The sequence below is a fragment of the Chamaea fasciata genome, unplaced genomic scaffold (assembly GCF_029207755.1).
Source record: "Chamaea fasciata isolate MVZ Bird 193981 ecotype frontalis unplaced genomic scaffold, bChaFas1.0.hap1 SCAF_9, whole genome shotgun sequence".
NCBI classification, from domain to species: Eukaryota; Metazoa; Chordata; class Aves; order Passeriformes; family Sylviidae; genus Chamaea; species Chamaea fasciata.
The window spans coordinates 20,449,597-20,473,997 of record NW_027094094.1 but is presented as its reverse complement, the minus strand read 5'-3'; the positions used below and the strand labels follow the sequence as shown (position 1 = coordinate 20,473,997).

The 24,401-nt window shown below is 40.9% G+C and overlaps 1 protein-coding gene across 2 annotated transcripts in view; it reads right to left on the bottom strand.

The window, feature by feature from the left end:
* The window catches only part of ZSWIM8 (zinc finger SWIM-type containing 8), a 55,316-nt gene extending 31,915 nt beyond the window's left edge, over window positions 1–23,401 (bottom strand). For both annotated transcript variants that reach the window (XM_066191429.1, XM_066191430.1), the window contains exons 1-3: window positions 22,751–23,401; window positions 2,536–2,689; window positions 1,293–1,387 (exon numbers count right to left, since the gene is read on the bottom strand). In XM_066191429.1, coding sequence (XP_066047526.1) covers window positions 1,293–1,387; window positions 2,536–2,689; window positions 22,751–22,928 — 427 coding nt within the window. In that variant the 5' untranslated portion in view covers window positions 22,929–23,401. The remainder of the gene's footprint in view (window positions 1–1,292; window positions 1,388–2,535; window positions 2,690–22,750) is intronic.
* Window positions 23,402–24,401: the final 1,000 nt, after the last annotated feature.

Sequence of the window (24,401 nt, the reverse complement as noted above, 5' to 3'; positions counted from 1 at the left end):
AGATTATTAATGCCCTCAAAAGTCAGTTTAATCCTATTTAGCAAGATTTCCAAATCAACGTTGACATTCTGAAATTACTATCTGGTCTCACTGACAACTCACTGACACTATGCAAGGTAGTTTTAACTCAATGTGACTTATGTACGAGAAATCACTTAATTTCCATCCCCAAGAACTCCTGCTATTGCTATTACAGTAGACACTGGACTAGGTAATACCCTTTCAGAAGCTTTACCCTATATTTAGGTAACAGTTCATCAGTCTCTTGCAGTCTGCAGACCTCAAAGGCTATCTTCTCCTCTTTTTGCTCTCCCCAGACTTCCATAGTTCATGTTCCTTTTATTCGCTTTCTGAGGGCTCTTTACCTAAATTTATTCATTTCACTTTTCACTGAGAATTAAGTATTCCTCGTTCTAAAAACTAAACAGGCCCACAGAAGTCTCTATCCCTCATCAAATGAAGATGTAAGAAATTTCCTAAATTTCCTCCTTAACATTATACAGTTTTTTATATTGTCATTTTTCTTATTACAACACGCTTGGTTCCCACATGCTGAAGAATATTCTGATTTTGAAGCTCACACTTGAAGAAAAAAAATCTGCATGGGATTGACCCGGCCCACCTCAACATACTACTAGCACCTTTATTTCACATAATGCCTTCAGGTCAAACAGCTGTCACTGAAAAATCTATCTCAATATTCTTCTTTGCTTCAAAGGATTTAATGAAAAATCCAGAGTCCAATTCTTTGTATAGATAAGATTAGCTTCTATAGCCAAAAACCGTAAAAGAACAAGACAGTAGCAGAAGCTATAAAACCCACTGTCCAACAAGAAGGATTTCCGTCTGCCAAAATACTGCATGAATAACTGTACTATTAATAAAACTCTTTTGCTGCAAGAATAAACCTTACAAACTTCCTCTGTGCCATACAGGCACTTTAGGCATTGATTGTTTGATCAGACACCTAGAAAATCAAGCTCTGTTTAGAAATGAGGCATTTAAGCAATGTGGAGAAAAAGGTATCCTATACAGTTTTTGCAAAATGCTAAGACAGATTAAGGATGAGAACAGTTCTGTCCTTTCAGTCTATTTCACAGCTGAGCTGATCGAGGTCAGAACAAAACACAGCATTTAGCTCAAGACATCACAAAGAATACATTTGACAGGGAGTTTCAGCTAGGATGCCAGAACAGCTTGTTTTGAGACATCGTCACAGCAGTGCTGTCCCACTGCAGGTATGATTTGGAGACTCTGAAGTATCTAGGGACGTGGAGCTGCACTGCTCTTACCTATCTGGAGCGGGTCTTTGACAGCCCTCACCCGGAAGAGCTGCTCCCCTCGCTGGAACTCATCTGCGCTGCCATTCGCCAAGCATGAGTACAACCTGCAAGACATAAACGCAACGTGTCAGGACCAGTCTGGTTTTGAGAAACTTCACAGTGTTATTCTCCTTGCTGACATGGCTTTTGAAAAACCCTTGCTATCTTGAATACAAAGCCTAGGTCTCTCCTGCCATTTTGACATAACAATTCAACCACAAAAATCATTAGTCTCTTCCTAACTGGGTTTTTGTGTAGTGCCACTGGCAGTTTTAGGAATTTCCACCTAAGGCTCTGAATACAAATTTATTTATAGTCTAAAATTAAGCCTTTATATGGTATAGTATAGTTCAAGGTCTAAAGTTAGCATGCCACAGTAAAAACACCTTCTAGACTAATTATCTGCATGCTCTTGTGAGGTTTTTTTTGTATCTGTGTCCATCAGAATAATGAGCACATACAACCAGCTGGCTTGCTCTACTCCCTAGCAGGTGATCCTTCATCAGCACTTCTGACATTACCTCTCCCATCTGATACTAGAACCTTAGACAAACATGTCCAAGAACTTTCAGCAAAATTCTTTCTGAAAGAGTGTAGTATCACTACTTTGCCACAAAATTTTGGATGCAGTTACATGGGTAGACTCCCTATAATACAAAAGCTCCAGCAAAGCTTAGAAGTAGATCTAAAAGCAGAAAATCTTTGACTATGTAGTCATATAGTTAATGTGGAAGCATAAGAAATATAGTCATCTGACTGTATCAACTGGTGTATTCAGCAAATTCTGGTTCTCCTATTGACACAAACAAAAGGTTTGCACAGCACACTGAGCAAGCCCTCTTTGGCAATTTCTAAACCCAGTTAAAGCTCTGACTCCAGCAACAGGTTCAAATTGGAAAGATGAGTTCATAAGACTAACACAAGGACAAAACTCGATAAGCCCGCCTACTGTTAGTCAAATTAAAGGCTGCATTTATTTTGCTATCCTTTACACACAGAACCTAAACATCCACATGGTTTTCCTGGTACATATGCAAGGCAGCTCACCCCAGAATAAAACAGCATATCACACAGTACTCTATCCATGTACTACAGAAGGCACGTGAGAGCCACAGAAGCACCAAATATACAGGACATCAAAAAGACAATGATTCTCCTCAAGTGAACAGAATCTTTTCTTAAGCATCAGTGAAAAAGAAATAGTATTTGTTACCTGATATCCTCCTCATTTTCTGGGAAACTCCAGAAGGCGATTCGAAGTTGCAGTTGTTCAGGCACTGGAGGATAAACTTTCTCCACCACCTCAAATGGAATGTGAAATGCAACCTGCTTTGCAGAGAGTTCCACCAATGGGATCACCAGCCCATCTAGCCAGACAAGAAACAAAACACAATTAACCATTCAGAGAACAAAATTTGTGAGAGGCTAAAGACGTCAAAGCAGGGAGCTCTTCCACCTTCTCTTCTATCTCACCACGTTAAAGATCATTTTTGACAGACAGTAAAAGTCAGCACAGAAATCTTTTGAAGAGTTGTCTCTCAACTCTATGTTTGTTTTCAGCCACTCAGGGCATGGGCACACATCCAAAAAAAAAACCAGTCCTTGGCCAAAAGAGCTGCATCAGCCTAGCAGTTTGTCTTCGGACAGAACAGAACTTGTTTAGCAAGATTTAAGGTAACCAAGTATTTTTCACACATTTATGTGACGATGTGGCAGCAACATCCTGTGAATTCCAGTAGTTTACACAAAGAACCAGTATAACGTATGTACACAAGTAGCAATGGAATGGTTATCCAGGAACCTCAGTACTGACTTTTTTTGACAACATTCAGTATTCAGCTATTTACAAGGTTTTAATTTCAATTAGTATTTGTTGGTTTATTCCCTTCACCACCACCTTTCATATGATATATCTTTATACTTCAAGTTCTTTAGAGAAGCAACTGGGAATTCATGTGTCAGTGCAGTGCTGACTACACTAAGTTCCATGAGGATCTTAACTGAAGGCAGTAAGAGCTTTATATAAATACATTTAACCATCAGCTCTCTACCAAACTAACTCCACTTCTTCTGTTTTTACCTGCAGATGAAGACTTATTATCATCAGGCTATAGAACCCTTATGTTTCTGCTTCACTCTGACCTAGATTACACTTTATACAAAATGCCAGACTTGTTTTATCTGCAAGCACATCCCTGCTTTACCAAGATCACCTCCTGACCCATCACTACAGCAGCCTTGGCTCCCCCTGATGCCAAACCCCTAATTAATTCACTTTCAGATATTCAATGTTATGTCTCTTTGCCTCCCTCACCTCCCTCTAAAACATCACTGGAAGCCAGGATGTAAACCAATCTGCCCCTCAGATTTCCCTCCACACTGGCCTCCAGGCAGCATATCAAAGGAAAACTTAAGCCCTGATGTCAGTAAGCACTTTCTCACCCTCTGCCTAGAGACACCCTCCAGGTCCCAACAGCTGGGAAAGATAGGATAGGAGAGGGCTTTCAAAGTGCATGCACACAGCAAAGCAGCCAACATCACCCCCAGCACTGAGCAAACCTGACAAATGAAAGGATTACATAAATATGGAAAAAAACCCCTCAGTTTTCAACCATCCACATTTATGATTTTTTTTTCAGTGAAATTAGATTCATGAGCCACTATTCCCATCTCACAGACAGAGTCAGTCTTTTACCATCAGGGTTGTTTCTCCACCACCAGTGATTTTTACGCTGTGTTATAGATCCAGTTTCTGTTTTACAGTGCTATAATCCCATTCACAAATGTGAGCGAAGCAGATTACAAAATGAACAACATTGGAAAAAGATGTGCCCCTTTCTCTACAGCTAGCAGATAAACAAGCTTTTAGCAGAAAAGTAATTTCATTTACACTTCTGACAATCAAAAACAGGTGCAAAGCTTTCATCAAGTCACTAAAAAAAATACTGCTTTTAAGTAGTCCCGAAAATCTGTACTGTTTTTAATTAGTGCAACATAGTCAAATTAATATCACTGCTGCTACAGTAGTAGCAGTAGATACCACAGAGAGTCCAAATTGAGGCACTTTCATACTTGAAATTACTCTGAGCAATGAAAGGAGAGGTATTTCACATGGATTAAAATGCATTTCTTCTACAGAGGTACTCTATTCAGTTACTTCATTATACAATACTAGAAAAGAGGTTAACACTTGAACAAATTCTACAAGGTAAAAGGTTCAAAAAATTACTTCAGTACTGACTGAAACACCTGCACGTTCTCCTGAGAGCTGCAAGCCTTCAGCCTGGATGGTATTCCTTTTCACCATTTCATTTTATAAAGATCTGGGGCTGGCTATGAAGGTTAGATTAGAAATGCTACAACATGAGACTTCCTCATCTGCTCCAGCACAAGTCCAGCCCAAGTCAGCCAGCTTGATTTTAATAACTGTACACAGTGAAGTAAGGTAAGGCTGACTTTGCCTGAACCCATTAACTGATTCATCAGCTGTACTGTGTTAGCAGTAATGAGCAGAAGACAGGTGGCCAATTATGTGGCGTAACTCAGAGCACACAGCTGAAACATTTTCACAATAAGGCAAAAGCAGTAAAACCTGGAGGGGAGAAAAACAACAATCTTACTTAGAAAACCATGCACCATTCTAAAGTTCAGAATTTTCTATAGGAAAAAGAGAGATGGAAAAATAGAATATAATTTGTCAATCTTACTCCCAGGGTGAGTGAATTCACAACAGCTACCCTGGTACACATGTAAATGCTCAAATTAAGAAGTTAAACTGCTCTAAGTTTTAAGGGGGTAGTCACCCATGTAGCCAAGGTGAGACAACCCTACCTGCACTATGGCTCAGAGCAGCATTAGAGGCTCTTTTCCCTTTTTACTCCTGTAAAGTCAGCTGGACAGTCCTACTTTGGTGCTAAAACTTGACTTCAAACACTCTCATCTGAGTCCTAAACAAAGAGAGATCTATTCAAAAAGTTTATTTCTGCACACACAAATCCTGGGTTGATGGATTTGTAGGTAGATTCATACTCACTTAATCTACTTGTAGGTGGATTCATACCCACTTGTATCAAGAGGTATTATCAACAAAACAGACAAAAGGTACTCTCAGGTTCTATAATGAATATTTTTAGCAAGGAAGAAAAATGGAAGTCTCCTTAAAAAAGCAAAGGAAAAAGCACCAGAGCTTCTTCTCAGAAAGCAAAGGTAGGTATAGAAGGAAGATTGCAAATTTAATACTAAAAAATTATACAGCAGTGAAGTCAAAGTTGACAAATTCCTGAGATAAAACCATCCAAGGGAGAAGATAATTTTAAATTGTGGAGCAAGACTAGAAAGAATCACTATTTGCTCTTGGGAAGCAGACATAACCCAAGCAGAACAAAAAGCACATTTCAAGTCTTGGAAGAACAGTCTACAAGTAAAGCATAAGCAACCTGCAAAAATTCTCACATCTTAAATGACTAAGAAAACCCAGGTCTGGAAGGGATTTTGAGAAGTCATCTAATCTGTATCTCCTACCAAAAATGCAAGATCAAGAATATCTGAACCATCCTGAATAAATCACACCTCGTGATTTATTCCTACTGCCACACAGAACATTAATGTATCAGTTATCAGGTTATTTCCATCCAGTTACTTTCATTTGACACACATCCTAAAAGTAAACTATACATACAAGTGAATGAACGCAAATGTAAAACAAAACTCACAGCGAGAGATTAGACAGGTACAAAGACAGGACACATTGCTTTCCCTATATATAACTATAGAAAAATGGCATATCTTATCTTTTCAGATAAAAGGCTGCATTATCTTTTCAGAGATGAGTCTACAGTTTCCATTTTATAGCAATCCCTGGTTCCCATCTGACCATTCACCCTCACTTTTCTCACTGGCTTCAGTCCTAAATGTAACAAAGAGTTACAAAGTAATATAACTACACACGGAACAAGATGAAGAAAATTAAGTGAATCACCCCTGATATCAAAAGCTAACGTGAGAACAGTAAAACTAAGAGGAAATATGCAGAGGTCAATCTTGACTGGTGAAGGAGGTATTGTGGGGGGTGTTACAAAACCTGTTTTACAAAAACCCAAAACGTGCTGAGAATTCTCAAACAGGCAGGCAGGGGAAGCATTGCATTTAATCACAACATACCTAAACCAACTCTTTAAAAAGACTTGTTTTCTTACTGTTTTCTGTACATTTCCCTCTAAAATTTGGCTGTTTGTTTTAGGGTTTTCTCTTGTTCTTTTTTTTTTTTTTTTATTTCTAGAAATCTAATCTGAGTTGATTCCTTTAAGTAGGTGCCAGAGAAATATAGTCCTTCAGGGCTCAAACTCTGCAAGAAATATGAAAACTTCACCTTTGTCTTTAACTCTGTAATGCTTGAGGGTGAATGCTGTGAACGTACTTTTAAAACAGTTTCCCAAGGTGAACATTGCAAAATGAAACATAAGCCTTTTAATTTAAAATGTACTTGTTATTTCAAATAAATTACATCCAAGGCATTTAGGCCATTGCTCATACTTCTCTTTCTTCTTCCATTTTACCATATAATCAACATCTTATAAAAAGCAACACGTCTATTAAAAACAGACAAAACCCACCTGTGAACTGAGGATAAGCCCCATGGTATGTACCAGAAGCATTTTGCAAAAGTCTGAAAATAAGCTACTTTCTCTCCCTTTAAAGTTATTACTCATGCAAAGCTCCATCCACGAGGCACGTGAGTTTTAGTTCCCTATTCAAAGATGTGTTAATTAAGAGCAGAACTGATGAAATGGGTCACAGATACACCACCATCAGCTGGTTTTCTACCACACTAATATTTTGCTTTGGTAAGTCCCAGCCCTACAAAGTCAACAAAAAGGGAACATCAGAAGTGTTGAACTAACATCCTTGCAAGCCCACCTAAGAAGGGTCACAAGACACATTTGTGTCTGCTTGCTGCTCTGTGGCTTTCAAGCACAGACTTGTGAGATGAGTAGTGAATACTTACTATACAATTTCCCAAATTTCAGGCAACATTATTAAAAAGCACAGCACATCTATAATGCACTAGTACATAATACAGAGAGATTATGTAATATTAAGAGCATCCTTGAATAGTCTTGGGATTACAATCTTGGGAGTAAATCAGACTAAGTATAATTACATTAAGGTTCACGGCCCAGTCACAAACAGGAAAGCTACGTTTTCAAAGAGAGAAAGGAACAGTTCTCCACCTAGGTCAAAGAGATTTTTCAGCTACCCTCTGCCTGTAAGACTTGGAACATATGAAGTACTGAACCACAACCGCCAAACTCCAGAAGAAAACTAAATACATAAAAATGCAACTGAAATAACCAACATAAATTTAAACAGACAAAAGAAAGAGAGGTAACATACAAGCACTTAAAACAATTGAACTACTTACCTCTAAACACCCGTACCAAAATGGGCCAAAGCTAGATGAGAGGGGATTTGGAATAAAAGAGTGCAACTAAATGGAACAGCATGAGCAACTTCCATTGTAAAGACTCACAGATGAACTGCTGGAGCAGCTTTGAAGCTCTATCATAGAGCAAAAGACAGATTAGTTACACATGTGCTGAGAGCAGACCATCCAACGAAGCACACTAGATAATGAAGAGAAACCTCACTCAAGGCTCCCTCTTTCAGGCCAGCATTCAGATACTTACAATTAGGGATTAATTTCCCTTCAAAAGATCATCAATCTCTCAATTGCATATGATCTCTTCAAATCACACAGCTGCTCTCAGTGGTGTTCAAAGTGAACACACATTACAGACTGCTTCAGCTCAACTGGAGCTTCTGGATGCTCTCACAGCAGCCCAGCAGACACAAGGACTGAGCAGACACCGAGACCAGGTCCCACTTTCTTGTTCCCAAACACAAGGGAACAAAACTAACAGGCCAGCAGAGGGGTGAAGACCCTGAAGCTGAACCAAGACCCTCCTCCAGCAGAACCTGGCAGCTGAACAGACACAGGGAGATGCATCTGCACCCAGTCACAGTCTAGCTTGACTACATGCAGAATGAAGCATCTGAAAACCAGAAGACACAATGCAATATTCAAATACTGACTCCCAGCTGTCTTCAGTCAGCTGTTTTCAATTCCCCTGCTTTAGATTAATAATTCCATGCCATTTTGTACAAAGGGAAAATCCCACAATGTTCCTTGTAAGAAAAACCAAGCAAACCACAGTCTTGCTAAAAAGTAGAAGTTTTTCTTTTACAGGTTAAGGAAGCTAATGCAGAGATACAGGTTCCTGATTCCCCAGCTATTTGTGTACAATCAATCTTCAGAAAATAAGCAACTCCTTTACACTGAAATACTTGCTGTACTGAGCTATAATAAAGTTTCAGCTATTTGTTTCTCAGATACTATGCACTCCAAACCAATTCCCTGCAAAACACCTCAGCATTCACAAAGCCAACCCCAACAACAAATGGAGAACAACAGCCTTTGCTGGAATTCATCTGCGTGAGTTTTTCACACACTGTGACAGATCAAGAGGGTTAGACAAGACAAAACCAGGAATCAAGTGATGGAGATAGGATGCTACAAATGCTACTGCTGATTTACTGGTAATCAAGCTTGCTCAGAACACAGACTAGAGGGAAGGTCTGACCTGAGGGCTCCCTTGGTTTTGTTTTCTCTTAACGTTTCTGTACTTTTAAAATATCCACATATTCATGACAAGCAAGGCCAACTAAACAAATGATCTAACAAAGCAGCAAGGACAGGACACTGTAATGCAAGCCTCAAGTATTTCAGGCAATTAGCCACAGGAAAAACTCTAAAAATACGGTTTTATCCAAGAGGCTTGTATGGCAGGATGATATTTCCATCATATATACATATTTCAATAATCAAAAACATATTCCTAGAGAGAACTAACTGATCAACAAATTAGCAAAATGCTCCAGAGAACAAAGCAAGATTCACTTGGAATCACAGGTACACTAATATGTTCACAAAAACAAAAAAAAAAAAAACCAAACTACCAGGATGGTTTTATTTTTCTGTCTATGCAATTCACTCATAAAATATGCACATTAGCCTTCTTACTGCCTGTAAACAGTGCAGAACTGTCAACTAAAAATCTGGGTGGTTTTTGTTTTTTTTTTAATTTAGGAACAAATCTGCTTCTCTTATTTGTTTTTATCTTTCTCCTTCTCCATTGCTACTACACCTGTAAGCTTACTAACAGCACTAAAACCCTAATGGGATCTGTGTTTACAAGATGTTCTTATACCTCTTAATTCCTCAGCGAGAGTTATGCAACTCTATCTGATACATAAACATTTTGCAGCAGTGAAATGACATTGAAAATTACATCAGTGAGTTGCAAATGCAGAGATATAAGACCATGTTGAAAGCAAAAAGAATCTGGGAGAGGCCTACATCAGCCCTAAGCCACACAATGACATTTTTATGTACAAAACACTTGAAATGATGAATAAGCAACATAATTTTTTCATTAGCATTTACTGGGTAAGACTGATGAAATTCATAGCCACAAACCACTAAAAATACAGATCCCAGATGGGCAGATTACAGTCCAGAGTTGGAAACTTCACACTTAACTGACAAACTACAGCAACTATTACTACACAATTGCCACTACAGACATCACAACATTTTAAGAATGGCACTTTTTTAAAACCCAATGCAGAAAGGGTCATTTTATCACAGGAAGGTGCCCAATTCACCCACAAAGTCTCTGCCAGCTGCAGAGCGGCACTATGCAGCAAAAGTCATAGTACAGTCAAATTTGGTGTGAATTCAATTTTTGAAAACTTCTTAACACTACATCACAAACAGCTCATATCTGTAAGTCAAAATATTTCATGGCTCAAATTATCTTTGGTAGCTGGATTTGGATTTCCCTTCAAAATGAGAGAAGTACATTAGTTGGCTGATAGCATGTACATATCTCCTGGCATCAGGACTTCTGCCTCCAAGATTAAGATAGTTTAGGAAGCTATCACTAGCTCCTTCTATAAGGCAGGCCTTAATCTACATGGAAATATCAGAAAAACAATTCTTGTATTTTATTTGCACACAAGCCCTGTAGAATTGCAGAATACAAAAGACTGCAGATTTAGAGGGGTGAGTGGGTGGGGGTTTTTTCAAGTCGCAGTAGTTTTAAACCTGTTAAGGCTTGCAATCCCTTCTGCACATTTCTGACAAACCCATTTCACTACAGTTTTCTACATTGGCTCTCTCAATGCATACAGAGCTAAAGAAAACCTCACAGCTGAAAACCAACTGACGAAACTCTGCTCACCTGTGGAGAAATGACACTACCACTGTGCTAACATCAACCAGAGAGACTGCACCTCAAAAACAGTTTTTGCTAATGAACCCGAGCACCTAACAGAGGAAGAATGCCTCACTCAGCACAACTCTTGCTGTTTCAATATTAGATTGAGTTAAAACTATTTTATCTTTAGCTTATTATTTTTAAGTTACATCTTTAGGCATTCCAGTGTCATGCCAACTCCCTGTAACACCTTCACTTGACTTTGTGACACAAAAAAGCCATAGAAAAAAGAAAGCTGCTGAAGTTTTACAATGGCAAGCAATAACTGACCAGAGAACTAAAGTTCAGAAGATGCACAATGTGTGTTTAAGGTCCAAGATTTCTAACACACTAAGAATTTAAAGAGGTGCATGTCTGAAAACTTCTTGCACTCTGAAGGTCAGCTTGCTGAAGAAGACATTTCCCTTCTTCTGTTACAAAAGCTCTCCTCCTTATGTCTTTAAAGCATCATAACTACAACATTCTTATTATATTAGAAACCAGATCTCTACAAAGAAGACCATTTTAATAAGGTCTTCAGAACCACAGTTCAAGGAAAATGTAGAAAGTTGCAAGTTACATTTGGTAACTAAGAATACGTTTGATGAGGGAGGGGAAAAAATCCATGATTTGGTTCTATGACTTCAGGACAGAAACACCAGCACATTCCTCCATCACTAAATTGAAGTCCTGAGACCTTACTCACCTATGTTCTGCCTAATGGTTCACGATTTTCTTGCAAAGGCGTACAGTGCACCCACAGAAAACATCTGCTCTGAGAAAATGTAAGGGCTTCTTCAAACACAACTCCAATCCAGACCAGAAAGGTGTTTTTTTCCATTTAATTCTATTGCTAATGCTATGCAATAACTGTGAAAATCTGCACAAGGCTGTGTTGATGAAACTGGAATATTCTACGGCCTTTTTTTCAACTCTCACCTACTCCAACACAGCTGAGATCCCAAAACTCTGATACCAGTATTAGGCAGGTAATGCAGCATTCACAACTTGACAATCTCCTCTGAAAATTCAGACAAGAAAATTCTTATTTCAAACCTTTCCATTTCCTTCCCTTAAAGAAAATAAATTCATTTCATAAAAAGAGCAGCCTGGGCAAGCAACCGACAGCTGTTAGAAATCCTAAAATAAACACCAGATTTTTGTAAAGCAAGACAGACAGTGCTGCAAAACACTGCTCTCATGCCAGTGCTGGCCAAGGTTTCATGACAAATTGGGCAGCTTGCATTCAAAATAACTCTACAGCTGATGAAGCAGATTAGCTTCAGGCAAGTCATTTCCCCTGCACTGTTACTCCTTGCTCTCTCACACCCTGTGCAGAAAGAATTCTGCACAACCAGGATTGTGCATTCAGAGCACAGACATCAAACAGCTCCTGCCTCCTGACAGCAAGGCTCAGTTATTCCCACTCCTGCCCCAGACAAGGTATTTTAAAAACTCAGAATCCAAAAACTCTCTCCAGTGGCCTATGACCAAAAAAAAGCTAGAAGACCAACATGGAGCAAATATTTTTCTGAACACAGATGATGGAACACAAATGTAAACCAAAAGTCTGACTTCACCACAGCTGAGAATCAGTCTCTATCAAGAAGTATTGGTATGCTTTCAGACTCGAAGTCATACAGAACACCATGCAACCTCCACTATTTATTGTGCTGTTCTCTACAGCACCATCCTTAAGTACAACATGCAAAATTAATCTAACCAGCTTTTTTCATGTGTCTAAATAAATGCCGGAACAGTATCACCTGGCCTCTAAACAAATGCACTGGCAAACACGGAAGAGCTGCCCCTACTGAATGTATCAGCATGACATGAGGCCAGTTTTTGGGGGGCTGATGGGAAAGTTACAGTCTGAAAAGAATAAAGGATAAGGCATTCTCACCTCTAGAGTAAAAAACAATGAAACAACTATCAGGAACTAGAAGAAGGTATCACCTCTAAATATCACCAACTGGAAACCAATAGAGGTTTAAATATCTATTTCATAAATGCAAGGAAAAAGAAGTTAGATATCTAAAGACAAAGAAGATAAAGATATCTAAAGAAGTTAGATGTCTGCTTTTGAAAGAAAAGCAAATTTTCCTCTCACTCCTTTGGCTTTGTAAAAATTTCCCCAGATCTAACCTCAGGTCGATGGCTTTATGTGAGGTTACAGAGCTCAGTCAGCAATGTCCTTCAATTCCAGGTTCTCCCACCGCAGTTCAAGGTGCAGCAGAGCAGTCCCAGCCAGCCTGAGCCCCTCTGCCAGACACAGGCTTCCAATGCTGGCAGTACCCAGCCTGCCTTGAGCCCTCAGCCCCTAGCAATCACCTTTTCTCCCACTCAAGGTAAAGTATTCATCTGATCACTTGTTAATAACCTACAGCTGGAGAAAGTCCCTCTTCTACCAAGAAACAAACTCCCTTCCACTTTCCTCAGGTCACCTGTAGGGAGAACAAAATGGGCAAAACAAAACTGGGTACAAAGGCACATATGAAGCAAGCAGGTATCTCCAGAATGTTTACAGTGGAGGGGTTAGTTACCAGCATGTCTATTATTTTCAGTGCACAAAAACAATACCTATAGCATCCCTGGAAAACCGTAAGGCACTGATTAACTGCAGTCCATTGCATGAATTTGGCTAGGCAAACAAATAATACCTCCCAAGATCTCCCCAACATCACAAGATGGAAGAAGAGTCAACCATCTTCTGAAAATGTCCACTGAACAGTTCCTCTTCATGACTAGACAGGCAAAACTAACTCCCTGTGCTAGAGATGGATAAGCAGCTTAGCCGACCCCATGCACTACAGCTTTTAAATGCAAGCAAGCAGTCAGTGAAATTTGAGACGTTTTAGGTCAAATACAACCTTCTCCGCAAGACATGCATAAAAGGCCTAAGTTGCAAATATTTTCACCTGGTAAACAAATTTACCAGCTACACTTCTTTTTTCCTCCCATCTCAGCATTCGCTGACCTAAATATGAAGTAAGAAATGAAATTACATGCAATATGCAACAGGAACTGTAAAGAGCTCAGGAGAATTGCTAAATGATGCCCTGTAGACTTCACAAATGTATTAGATTCTCAGAAAAATGGTCATTTCATTTGTACACCTATTAATTACATACTACCTGCAGGACTACCATGAAGCTTCAATGCCAAACCCTGACCAAGTATTTTTACACTAGCAATCATTTCCTGAAAGCATGAAACTTGGGCATTCAAGCCATCATCAAGCTATTCAATCAGCCTCCAGCATGGATTGATTAACAAGACTTCACATTGGTGCACTCTCCAAAGGATGAGAGAGATGTGATTTTACCACATAAGAATTCCAGTATATACAGGGATATTAAAAATAAAATAAAAATACTAAAGAATCTGTCTCAAGAATCATTACTGGTGATACACAAAGACAGGAAAATGGGGGCACAGGCAGAGAACAGTAAACCTGAAACAAGAGACAGACAGGTTCCACAAGGCCATACAATACCCAACATCCACAGGTTCAGAAACCTTTCTGTACTTCAACCAAGAATCTCAGTTTGTTTGTCAGACACACTGACAAGATGCCATCAAGAATGGCTCTAATGCACACAGGCATTATTTTAATCAGTATCTCTAAGAAATAGTCTAGATGCTATCTTTACTTTCATTTTAAGGTCGACTCACTTTTTTCTTTCCTTCTGACTGGGGAGACAAGCTCAAAGCAGCATCTTTAGAGATCTCAAGTGTGATGAACAGAAAAACCACAATTAACTCCTTCCACTAGTTTATCTGCAGGGGGTTTTGGAGGGTAGGAGCAATACTAATTGCATTCTCAAACATTGGTGTTTTCATGTTCAGGTCTCCAGCAATGAATTATTCATGCTTGCCAGTAATTCTGGATCGTAAAGAATGATGACCATCTGCTGAAATTTTTCATCTCTCTGAACAGAGGATGAAGCCAGAATCAGTGGCCCAGGTGTTCAGCTGCCCACTGCTGCAGTAATCCACCATGGAAATGTCTTAACTTGGGAGAAAAAAGTACCCCTGGATGCCCCCCTGTAAAGACTCACTGCTTGCAGATAAATTCTGGGTAATATTTCTTTTATCATGCTACCTATTATATTTTTGTAAAAAAAGGAGGACCTCTTTTTTTAATTATTATTGTTTTTTTGGTCTCTGAGGTCCCTCTTGTTCATTCTGTCAACTGTGTTCTCCCCTTCAGCATCCAGCTTTTCTCCCACAAAGGGACACGTTTTCTTCTGAGGACAGATATTTTTCTTCCTCCCTCCATCTTATCAATTTTTCCTTTCCCTTTCTTTTACATGCCAATTTTTATCCCACAAGAAAAAGAAGCTTGAAAGCCCTACTATATGTCTCACAGTAACAAGATAAACCTAGAAGACGAAAGAAAGGCAAAAGTCACTGAGACATCAAGAAATAATGCTCAGGTCCCCCGAGCTGCAGCAGCTGAATGAGAATGTTAAGTTTTTGTCGAAAGACACTACTCCTGCAATCTTTTCAGGTTTCCTCCTTCCATGACAAGAGAATGTCTTAACTTCCAATTTTTTTCTCACACCAGCAGAGATTCAGGTAAATACAAAAAAAATCAACACAAGCTTTTTCCAGCTTAAACATGTTCAGCTTTTGCCTAATTGATACTGGTATATACTGACATCTTCATTTTTCTTTTTTTTCTTTTTTTTTTCCCTTCCAGCAATCTAGGAACACTAATAACAATTCATTGTAGAAGGAATATTTTATTAAAACCAGGTACTTTTCCCAGCATCACTTTTCTCCAAATACACAATTAGAGAAGATTTTAATTAATAGGTATATTGCAACCCGACAGAGCTCCTTTGTTTCACTCTTTACAAAGACAGTGTGTTTCCAGCTGCATGGAAGCAAATATAGATGAACTAAAAATAATCAAAACAGCAAAGTTTCCACAAGTCTTCCCCACAATGTTTAAAGCACGTGGGAAAATGCGGTCAAAGCCATGACTTTCAGTCTTTTCTGTTAAAAATGCTACACAACTACCCACAGACTTGCCAGAAATAAAGAAGAAACAAAGACGTAAAGATGGATCAAAGAACACACAAACTGTGAGAAGAATGACAATCCTCTGATTGGTAATCTTCCACTTAACTGCTTGAGACTACACAGCTTCAGAGGAGGCACCTGAAAAATGTGTCATATGTTATTTTGAAATCAGAATCAGTATTTCAAGTATTCTGTACATTACGTACCACTGCCGGTTAATGTCTAAAAAAGTAAAATTCTAAATGTAATGTTTTAGCTATTTGACACATATGTGCTTAGAATTTTACGTTTGGAGGGTTTAGAAGGATGTCACAAAACAGGAGGAGGGAGGAAAGTGCTTAATGCAGATAAAGCACATTAAAATAAAGTTGAAAAAATAACTTCTAGCTGTGACACTATTTTATATTAGTCCTATGACTGCTTTACAGTCTTACACTTAGATAGCTAATACAAAAAGTTGTTGGACTAAAAGGAGCAATGAAATTTTAAAGACATTATTCAACTCTAAGAACCAAAGAAGAAACAGGTTTTGACTCTTAGTAAAGTTTCTTATACAAAAACAAACAAACAAAACCTTCTAAATCAACTATTGATATTCTAAATGGACAAACATCTGCTCCAGAAGTTCATTCAAGTATGTAAACGTCTTTTGAAACTGTACAATCCTTTCTTCCTTTGGAAAAAAGTACTGTGTATTACCTAGGACACAGAGTATTTTTAAGAGGAGACGCTTTTTGCTCTTGGTTTATCACTGGCATAAGAGACTGCTCAAATCACTGATGTCCATTTCTTCATACCTTTCTTCTCTCAAAGGAATTGCTAGGGGAGGGAGGGAGGGAAGAGGGGGTTTGTGTGTTTGTTCAAAAGACTGCAAAACAGAGGTTGACTTCAGAGAGTGGAAGAAAGGGGCCTGGCCACAAGTAAACACGTGAGTTCTACTCCCACAACTCATATGTTGGATGATTTTTACTTTGGCTACATTAATATCTCCAAACAGACTTCCCTAAGTTTGGTCAGTTGACTCCTCATTTCTTCCTTCCTCACTAAAGAAATACAACCTGTACAGAAGGTGCTATTTTTCTGCATATAGGCTATGCCATGGATTTGTTGCTGTTCCTCAAACTGAACTGGAACTCCAAAATTCTAGACTTGCATATTAAATCACACTTAACTGGTGGGTCTTCAAACATACAGATCGTTTCACCATACTATGACCAGAGCAAGAGGAGCACAGAATGTACAAGAGCCCAGCACAATTCAAGAAGCCAGGAAAACACCTCCACCTACTGAACAAGCCTGCCTGGCTTCTTGAAACTTCCCATCACTCTGTGAATTCATCAACTCAGGGGAAAAAAATCCCGAACAGGGAGAGGGGGAGATAAAGAAAGAGATAGGCAATAAAGGCAGAGCACAATTCAGAGTCTAGATCAAACCTGAACCCTTATCCTTGCTCCCCCAGAGGTAAACATGCCATGGAGAAGAATAACTCCTGCAGTTTCAGTAAGCCTGCAGCTCTCACAAATAGAGCCTCTGTAATCTCTGGTCATTCAGCAACACGGGGATCTCCACAAGGTGAATGGAAAGAGAAAATAAACACAAAAAGAAAAATCCATGGAAGTCAGGAAGAAAGATAAGTAGAAAGATGAGACAAAAAACCAAAACATTTTCTGATAGAAAGGCAAGACATTAAAATAGGCAAAGAACGTGCAAGACTTTTTGGGAGGGGAAAAGAAATTTAACTAAAGGGAAAGGCCAAAAAAACACAGGAAAGATAAAACTGGAGCAACAACTTTAAATCTCAGTAATAGGAAAGTATTTCCTGATAGCTTCTTCATGTGGTTTCTTCAGTACCCATTTCTGAAGAGAGGGATACATGCATTCAAATATCCCAGAAAGGCACAGGAAAATGCAAATGAAGAGACAAGTGTGTGAGAATCATTCTCAATTTGTCCACCTTCCAAAAGATAGAGGTACTAATGCACTGTGAAACCACCTTTTTTTAGAGACAGCTCCTGAAATCTGCATCCCAGGTCTGAAAGGAGACATTTAATCATGCCCATCAGTCCTGACAAAACACTGCCTATGCAGCTTCTCTGTGGTGTCTCCAGCAACAAAGAACCAATGTCCCCTTCATACCTTGTTTTAATGCAAGGCAATAAGGCCCTTCCTCGACTTGAAGTTTTACTCCTGCTCCATAGCAAATCAACATCATCACCAACTACGGATTAGAGTACAAAAGTAGGTAAAATCCATTTACTAGGGTGAGAAAACAGAGAAACCTATCTTCTGCTAGCAGCTAAGCCTTAACGTTCACATTACCTTTTCTCTTTGGACAGGTGATGTCTGCTTATTTCATGACCACTTTTATCTTCTCATCAACATTTATATCTTTAGAATTCTGTTGCTTCTATAAAGAAACTCACTGGGGAGCCATGTAACACCTCTGCTCAACAGTTACAGTTTTGGCATTTTTCTAATCAAGTTGGATATACTACAACAGATATATTTGAGGTAGAACAGATTTATCACGTGTTGTATTAAATTAGAAAACATAACAAACAAGATATATTACACCTGTACCTCCCAGAAGTGTGAGTTGACTACATAATCTCCCTCTTAATAGCAGAGGCACAAATAAAGCAGAAAAAAAATCAGTTAGAATATACAGTCGTGGCCAATAACAAAACAGAGCAAACCACAGAGTCTCCATTTCAAGCTTCACTAGGCTCACAGAGTGGACACACTCTAGGATAGCAGCATTCTTCTCTGTCAATACCAGGAGATCAAAGAGCACAGTATGAATTGGAAAGAGACTAAACATTGCTCCTGCTGTTTTCTGAAGTTACTGCTTGAACAAGGTCTAACTTGAATTTCTTAGTTACCAGCAATCCTGAGGAAAAAGCAGTGCTCCCTACACCATTTATTCTTTTCCTGAATGAATTAATGAAAAACAGTCATTTTACCAGACACTGCTCAGACTCTGATCTCTAAACTGATCATATCTTCACCTCAGGCTCTGTATATTCTCTGCCAATGATTTTCTCTATCCAGCTTGTAGAGTTTGGAGGCACTGTGCCCAAAACTTCACTTTCTGGGGGCTCCTAACAGTTTGAAAGAACAAAAACTGTCTGGGGCTGGATAATGAGAGTATTTTCCAAGAGAGCACTACCTGCATCATTTCTTAGTCAAGTCGGAGGGGGTTTTGCACTACAGTATACAGTAGTTCAAGCTTACAGTAAAGGAAAGGAGTCAAGTTTTCTCACTAGCTGCCTACTGAATACAGATTCAACACAACTCATCAGCACACTTCCAGCCAAATCCACCCTGAATGAATGAATATAAAATGAGTAAATATATTGTGAAGGCACTATTTAACAATCCTACAGCATTAATGCCAGCTTCTTAAATGTTTGGTAAATATTTATGCTTCAGAAGCTGTGAAACAAAGGACTAAGGGTGGGAAAGAGCTTAGAAGCTTTCAGGAAGAAACAAAGGCACAGTGGGTTTGGAGAGATAGAGCGTACTTGAACACTTATTCTTAAAAATCCTATCACAAAAATACTTATGTGAAGATAACAGAGGATAAAACATTTGCAGAAAGACTACACTTACTACAACTAGCAATGAAAAATACAACTGCTTTAAGAAGAGAGAAAGGCATGAGAGGATCATAATGGCTCCTGGGAAAGAGCAGACTGTCCAGAAAAGAGGAGAAAAGGCAGGTGGGTGCATTCGTTAGTAGACGGATAACAAACTGGTGGAATGTAATTTGATATGTAAGAAAGAGAGTTGGAGTTACAAACCAACTCTAAGAACCAGATAGTTCTGAACACACTGCAAGGACATTGTATTTCCAAACATCCATTCACCTTAGAATGGCTGTAGAATTCAGAGCAGAATCCTCTGTCTGCTTGTGCAGTGAAAGCCTCTAATCAATGATCTATACAGGTAATGACTGGCCAAAGATCAGTTAGAAGCATTACACCACTCAAAATTAAAAACACAAGGGGCAAAGCAAGCAATCAAGGCAGTTAACAAGAGAACAAAGCATTTGTAAAACAAACACTCAAAATCATCACAGGACTCCCAGTACTCCCAAAACTGACAGGTTTCCTCCCGGATTTCAGTGCAGGTGAATTAGTGGAGATTAGAGTAGTTTCAAAACCTAAGGGGATCCATGGCATCAACACAACGCATTCCTTCTTCACATTGGCAATTCTACACTTAAGGAGAAAATTCCTTTCAAGAGTGTAATATAGGGAGACTGTAAGAGGACTTGACCATAACAGAAATTAAATGTGAAAAAAATCAACCAATTACAATGCTATTTTTCTGATGTAACTACTGAAGATGCCTGATTTTATAAACAAATCAGTTCCAAGGTTCATATTAGAGAAACTCCAACATTTCTCTCCCCCTTCCATCATCTTTCTAGGAAACCAACGGGGTGATTCACAAACAAGTGAGTAACATCTTTTTGGCAACCCTCTGTAGTGAATACTGTATATATTTGCTACAAGCTACCCCAAGCCTTAGGATGAAACTTCCAGCAGGCATGACAGTAACATGCAAAGATATCCAAGAAGAAAATAAAAACTTGAAAAAAGTAAGAAATCCGTAACTGGTGTGTGTGTGCAGTTGTTTGTTTGCTTAAGAGACAGCCACCAGCACTTCCACCAGTCTTAGGGGGATTCTCTTTGAACCAATTAACGAAGAATTAGACACCTACAAGGACAAACTGAAAACAATTGTAAAAGCTAGAAATCCTTCCTATTACATAACTTGTCTGACTAATTCCACACCAAAACACAGCCTGAGCTCCAAACTGGAGGAAAAGACTAACAGAATATAGCTCCTCTTGTTTCCTCTTAGCACTTAACAGAAGAACCTAATGTCTAACCTCACTTTCTGTTTGCACAGGCAACAGCAAAAGGGCAAACTGTGGAAATAAAAATATACAGCTCAATTTTGAATTATCACATTTGAAATGACTCACTACAAGGAACAACCTCAGGACCCAGCAAGTTCTGTGTTTTCTGATTTAAAAACACTGTCAAGAAGAGGTATTAAAAGCAACAAAATCGGTACAGGAGTTCTGAAACCCACGGAGGTTCCAGACAATGACAGATCCCGCGTCAGACCACACTCACTGGCAACCTGCAGGTGTTCCACACTGGTAGTAGCACATGTGACTTCCCAGCGTGAATAAATAATTATTTAGGCCGCAAATCCACATTCACATTCTTCTCAAAATAACTCTAACCACAGCCTGGGAATTGCCAGCAAGGGCCTTAAAGGAGGCAACCGTATCCTTCCAAAAAGTTAAAATAAGACTCTCATAGAAAGGAATTAGGTGCCTACAGATAAAACCTGAAATACATGAACCAAGTATAAGCACTTAAAGCCTTGCCTGTGCGAGTCTGCAGAACCCAGGACACCCACATCTCACTATGGTGTAAATAATTGCAATTATCACAGCAATGTTCGCTGTTGTGTTTTACAGGTCAGGAAAAAGCCCGGAGATTGCAAAAATGCACAATCTACTCAAGTGTCTTTTCCTTTTAATGCAACAAGTGGGTGTCAGCAGAGAGAGCAACTGCTGCTCGATTTAATTCGGTCAAGAGAGCTCAAGGAACTAGGTCAAGACCCAGAAGAACATGCACTCACATACACTGAACCAGTGGAGAAAAGTTGGCTAAAAGCATCTAGAAGTTGGAAAAAGAAATCACCTTTGCACACATCAGTCTGACTTGCAGAGCCATACAAACCAGTTCCATACATCTCTGCCAAACTAAAGGTGTCTTTATTTCAACATCAGTAGGTTTTTAAAAATTCAGCTCCCTTCCAGCAAGCTAAGACTTCATACAAAACACGAGATAAATATATATGTATATGCACTGCCCTATGCACAATGCTTATTTCTACATCGCAGGACTTACAGCTTTTAAAAATGCCAACACAGTTCCCTTTCTCTACAGCGTAGAATTTAAAACTTAACTTGCTCTGGAAAGCCTATGGTTAATACAAAGTGTACTTTCTGGTGCTAAACCAGCAAAAACTGAACATTTGTCCATAGCACACCATGGCCAGATTCCAACTCAATTCAATATAAATTGCATTCTCTGTTCATGTAAGGGCAATATTCAGAAGAGAATAAAGTTTTGCAGGTCAAGATCCGGAGATATCAATGAGGCAGGTGATGGTTACAAAGATCTGACACTGGCCTGAAGAAACAGGAGATAAAAGGAAAAGTAGAAAGAGTTTGTGTAATTTCTGTTAACTGTGTATCTGGCTCTGCTTAGTGCAAACATCACCTAAATTCCAGGGTCGTGATGCAGTAGAATAATAGAGAAATCAAGTTTTGTTAAAAAGAAAAAGAAATCAAGCAAAGTGCTCGTAGCTACAAGTTAATTAAAAGTAAAATTCAATTGCTAATGTTACCGACTTTGCTGTCTGCTATTAAATATAGATTACTGTCAGCAGAAAGAAAATAAAACAACTCTTGAAGCAGGCACACTGCTGTTTGTCGACTTCTTTGTGCCAGTGTTAAGGCCCTCTTGCTCCACTACTGCAAAAGAGCGAGCCAGTTAACTAGAAAAACGAGAAATGCCAAGAATCAGACCAGGAAAATTGACTGCTCTAGACAATGATGGCTGACACAGCTTTACATTAGTAGCTTTACAGGAGTAACAAAACCCCTATGAAACCTTAGTGTGTGTGCTTCAAACAAAGCATGTGGGAACCCATGCAGTTATTCCCAGCCAAGTCTACAGTTTGTTTGTAGAAAACAGTTTCCACATTTCCAAGAGCAATCCCACAAAATCTACTCAGAAGAGCAGCACGAGCACACTGCGAGTGCACACAGGTGAAAACTCACCTAAAAGACAGCTTTGCCTTAAGAACCCCGGTGAACGTACAGTTTCAATCTTTGGCCAGAAATTTATCCCGGCAATGAATCCTACACAGGAGTTCTCTCTGCTGCTCTGACTTTCCTCCTGCAGATCTCCTCACCTACCACCCCCCCCGCCGCACAACTCCCACAAATGCAAAGAGCGTCCCAATGAAACCGGGTGACCTCACCTTTCATTTTGACAGTGGGGGAATTGGGTCCAGCCGATTGCTTCCTCCATCCTCTCCAGTTCTGGCAAAGGCTCTCCGCCTCAGAGATGAAGGAACAAAGAGAGTCTTCTTCAAAGCGATCGGAGTCTTCAAATGAAAACCTCTCCCCGTCCTCCCACTCTGCGAACATGAGTTCCATCACATCCGACAGGCGACGTGGGGGAAAAGAAGAAAGACAGGAACAGCGCTGCTCACTTTTAACAGGTGAATGGACTCGAGGGCTCCTGCAATACTTAAAATCTCGGGTTTGATTTGATCCCCATACTACAGTACCAGGAAAAAACAAAGTCAGCGCTGTCTGAGATGGGAGAAGCAGGAAATAACTAAGGGGCAGTTGGTAAAAATTCCATGGCGGAAAAAAAAAAAGTTCTTTAAAAAGTTAAAAAATGCTTATGTCCACAGAATGTACGTGAGGCGGAGGGGGGCTGGTCAGTCCGTGAGAGCTCCTCCAGGCGGGACAGGTGCGTGCCGGGCACACGGAGGGTCTGACGGCTCCCGGCGCTGCAGGACGAGGGAAGGGGCCGGCTTCCTCCTCCGGGGCTCCGCCGGGGGCCGGCCGGTGTCTGCGCGCAGGGCCGGGTCTCCCTGAGCTTGTGCTTGTCTCACTCCCGGCGCAGGACCCGAGGGGAGGGCGGGCAGGGGCACCGGCGGGGGCCGGGGGGGGAACAACTTCCCTGCCGCTCGCGGGGGCTTAAAAACGGCCCGCTGGGGCCGGAGCGCCCGCCGAGGGGCGGCGCGACCTCCCGGCCGCTGGTCGCGGGCACCGGCGCGGGCAGCGGCGCGGGCGGGCGGGCAGGCGGCGGCTCCGGCCTCACGGGGGCGCGGGCGGCGGCCGGCGGGGAGCGCCCGGCGCTGGTCCCGGCGCGCAGGGCGGGGGCAGCCCGTCGCCGCTCCGGTGGCGGTGGCCCCGCGGTGTCTCTATGAGCCCATGGCCGGCGGGCCCCGCTGGACGCCCCCGAGCCCGGCGCGGCCCCGGCGGTTCGCGGCCCCGGCGGGTCCCGTCCCTGCCCGGCGCGGGCACCAAGATGGCTCCGCGCTTCCCAGCTTCACCTGCGACACCCCCCGCCAGCTGAGCGCCGCTTCCGCCGCCGCCGCTTCCGGCTTCCGCCGCGCGGGGCATGCCGGGCGCTCCCGGACCCGGGGCTCCCTCGGGACGGGCAGGGCTCCGCCCGCCCCGCACGGCCGGCGGGGAGCGGCCGTGCTGAAACAGCAGCCTCCGTGCTAAAACAGCAGCCTCTGTGATAGAACAGCAGCCTCCGTGCTGTGCCTGCCCGCGCCGCCATGGGTAGCGAGAGAGCGCCAGTGGTGCTGTAGTGTGGGGTTACCCCGGAACGCGCCGAAGATGAGTTGCATGAGGTAGAAATCGCTCAGCTGTGTTCATCTGATTGGAGATGAAAGAAATACACGAGTTCTCAGTAACATTTTCTATTAGAAGAAAAACAGCAGGAAAGAAGATCAAGTGAAAAAGAGAAAGGGAGGGGACCGTGGCTCGCGTTAGTCCCGTTCGAGTGCAGTGACCGCTTTCCTTGGGCCCAGAGAGCCCCTCGCTCTCAGAGGTCTGCGGAGCTGCTCGGGTCCGAACATCTCCAAAGTTCAAACTGAGGACATAACT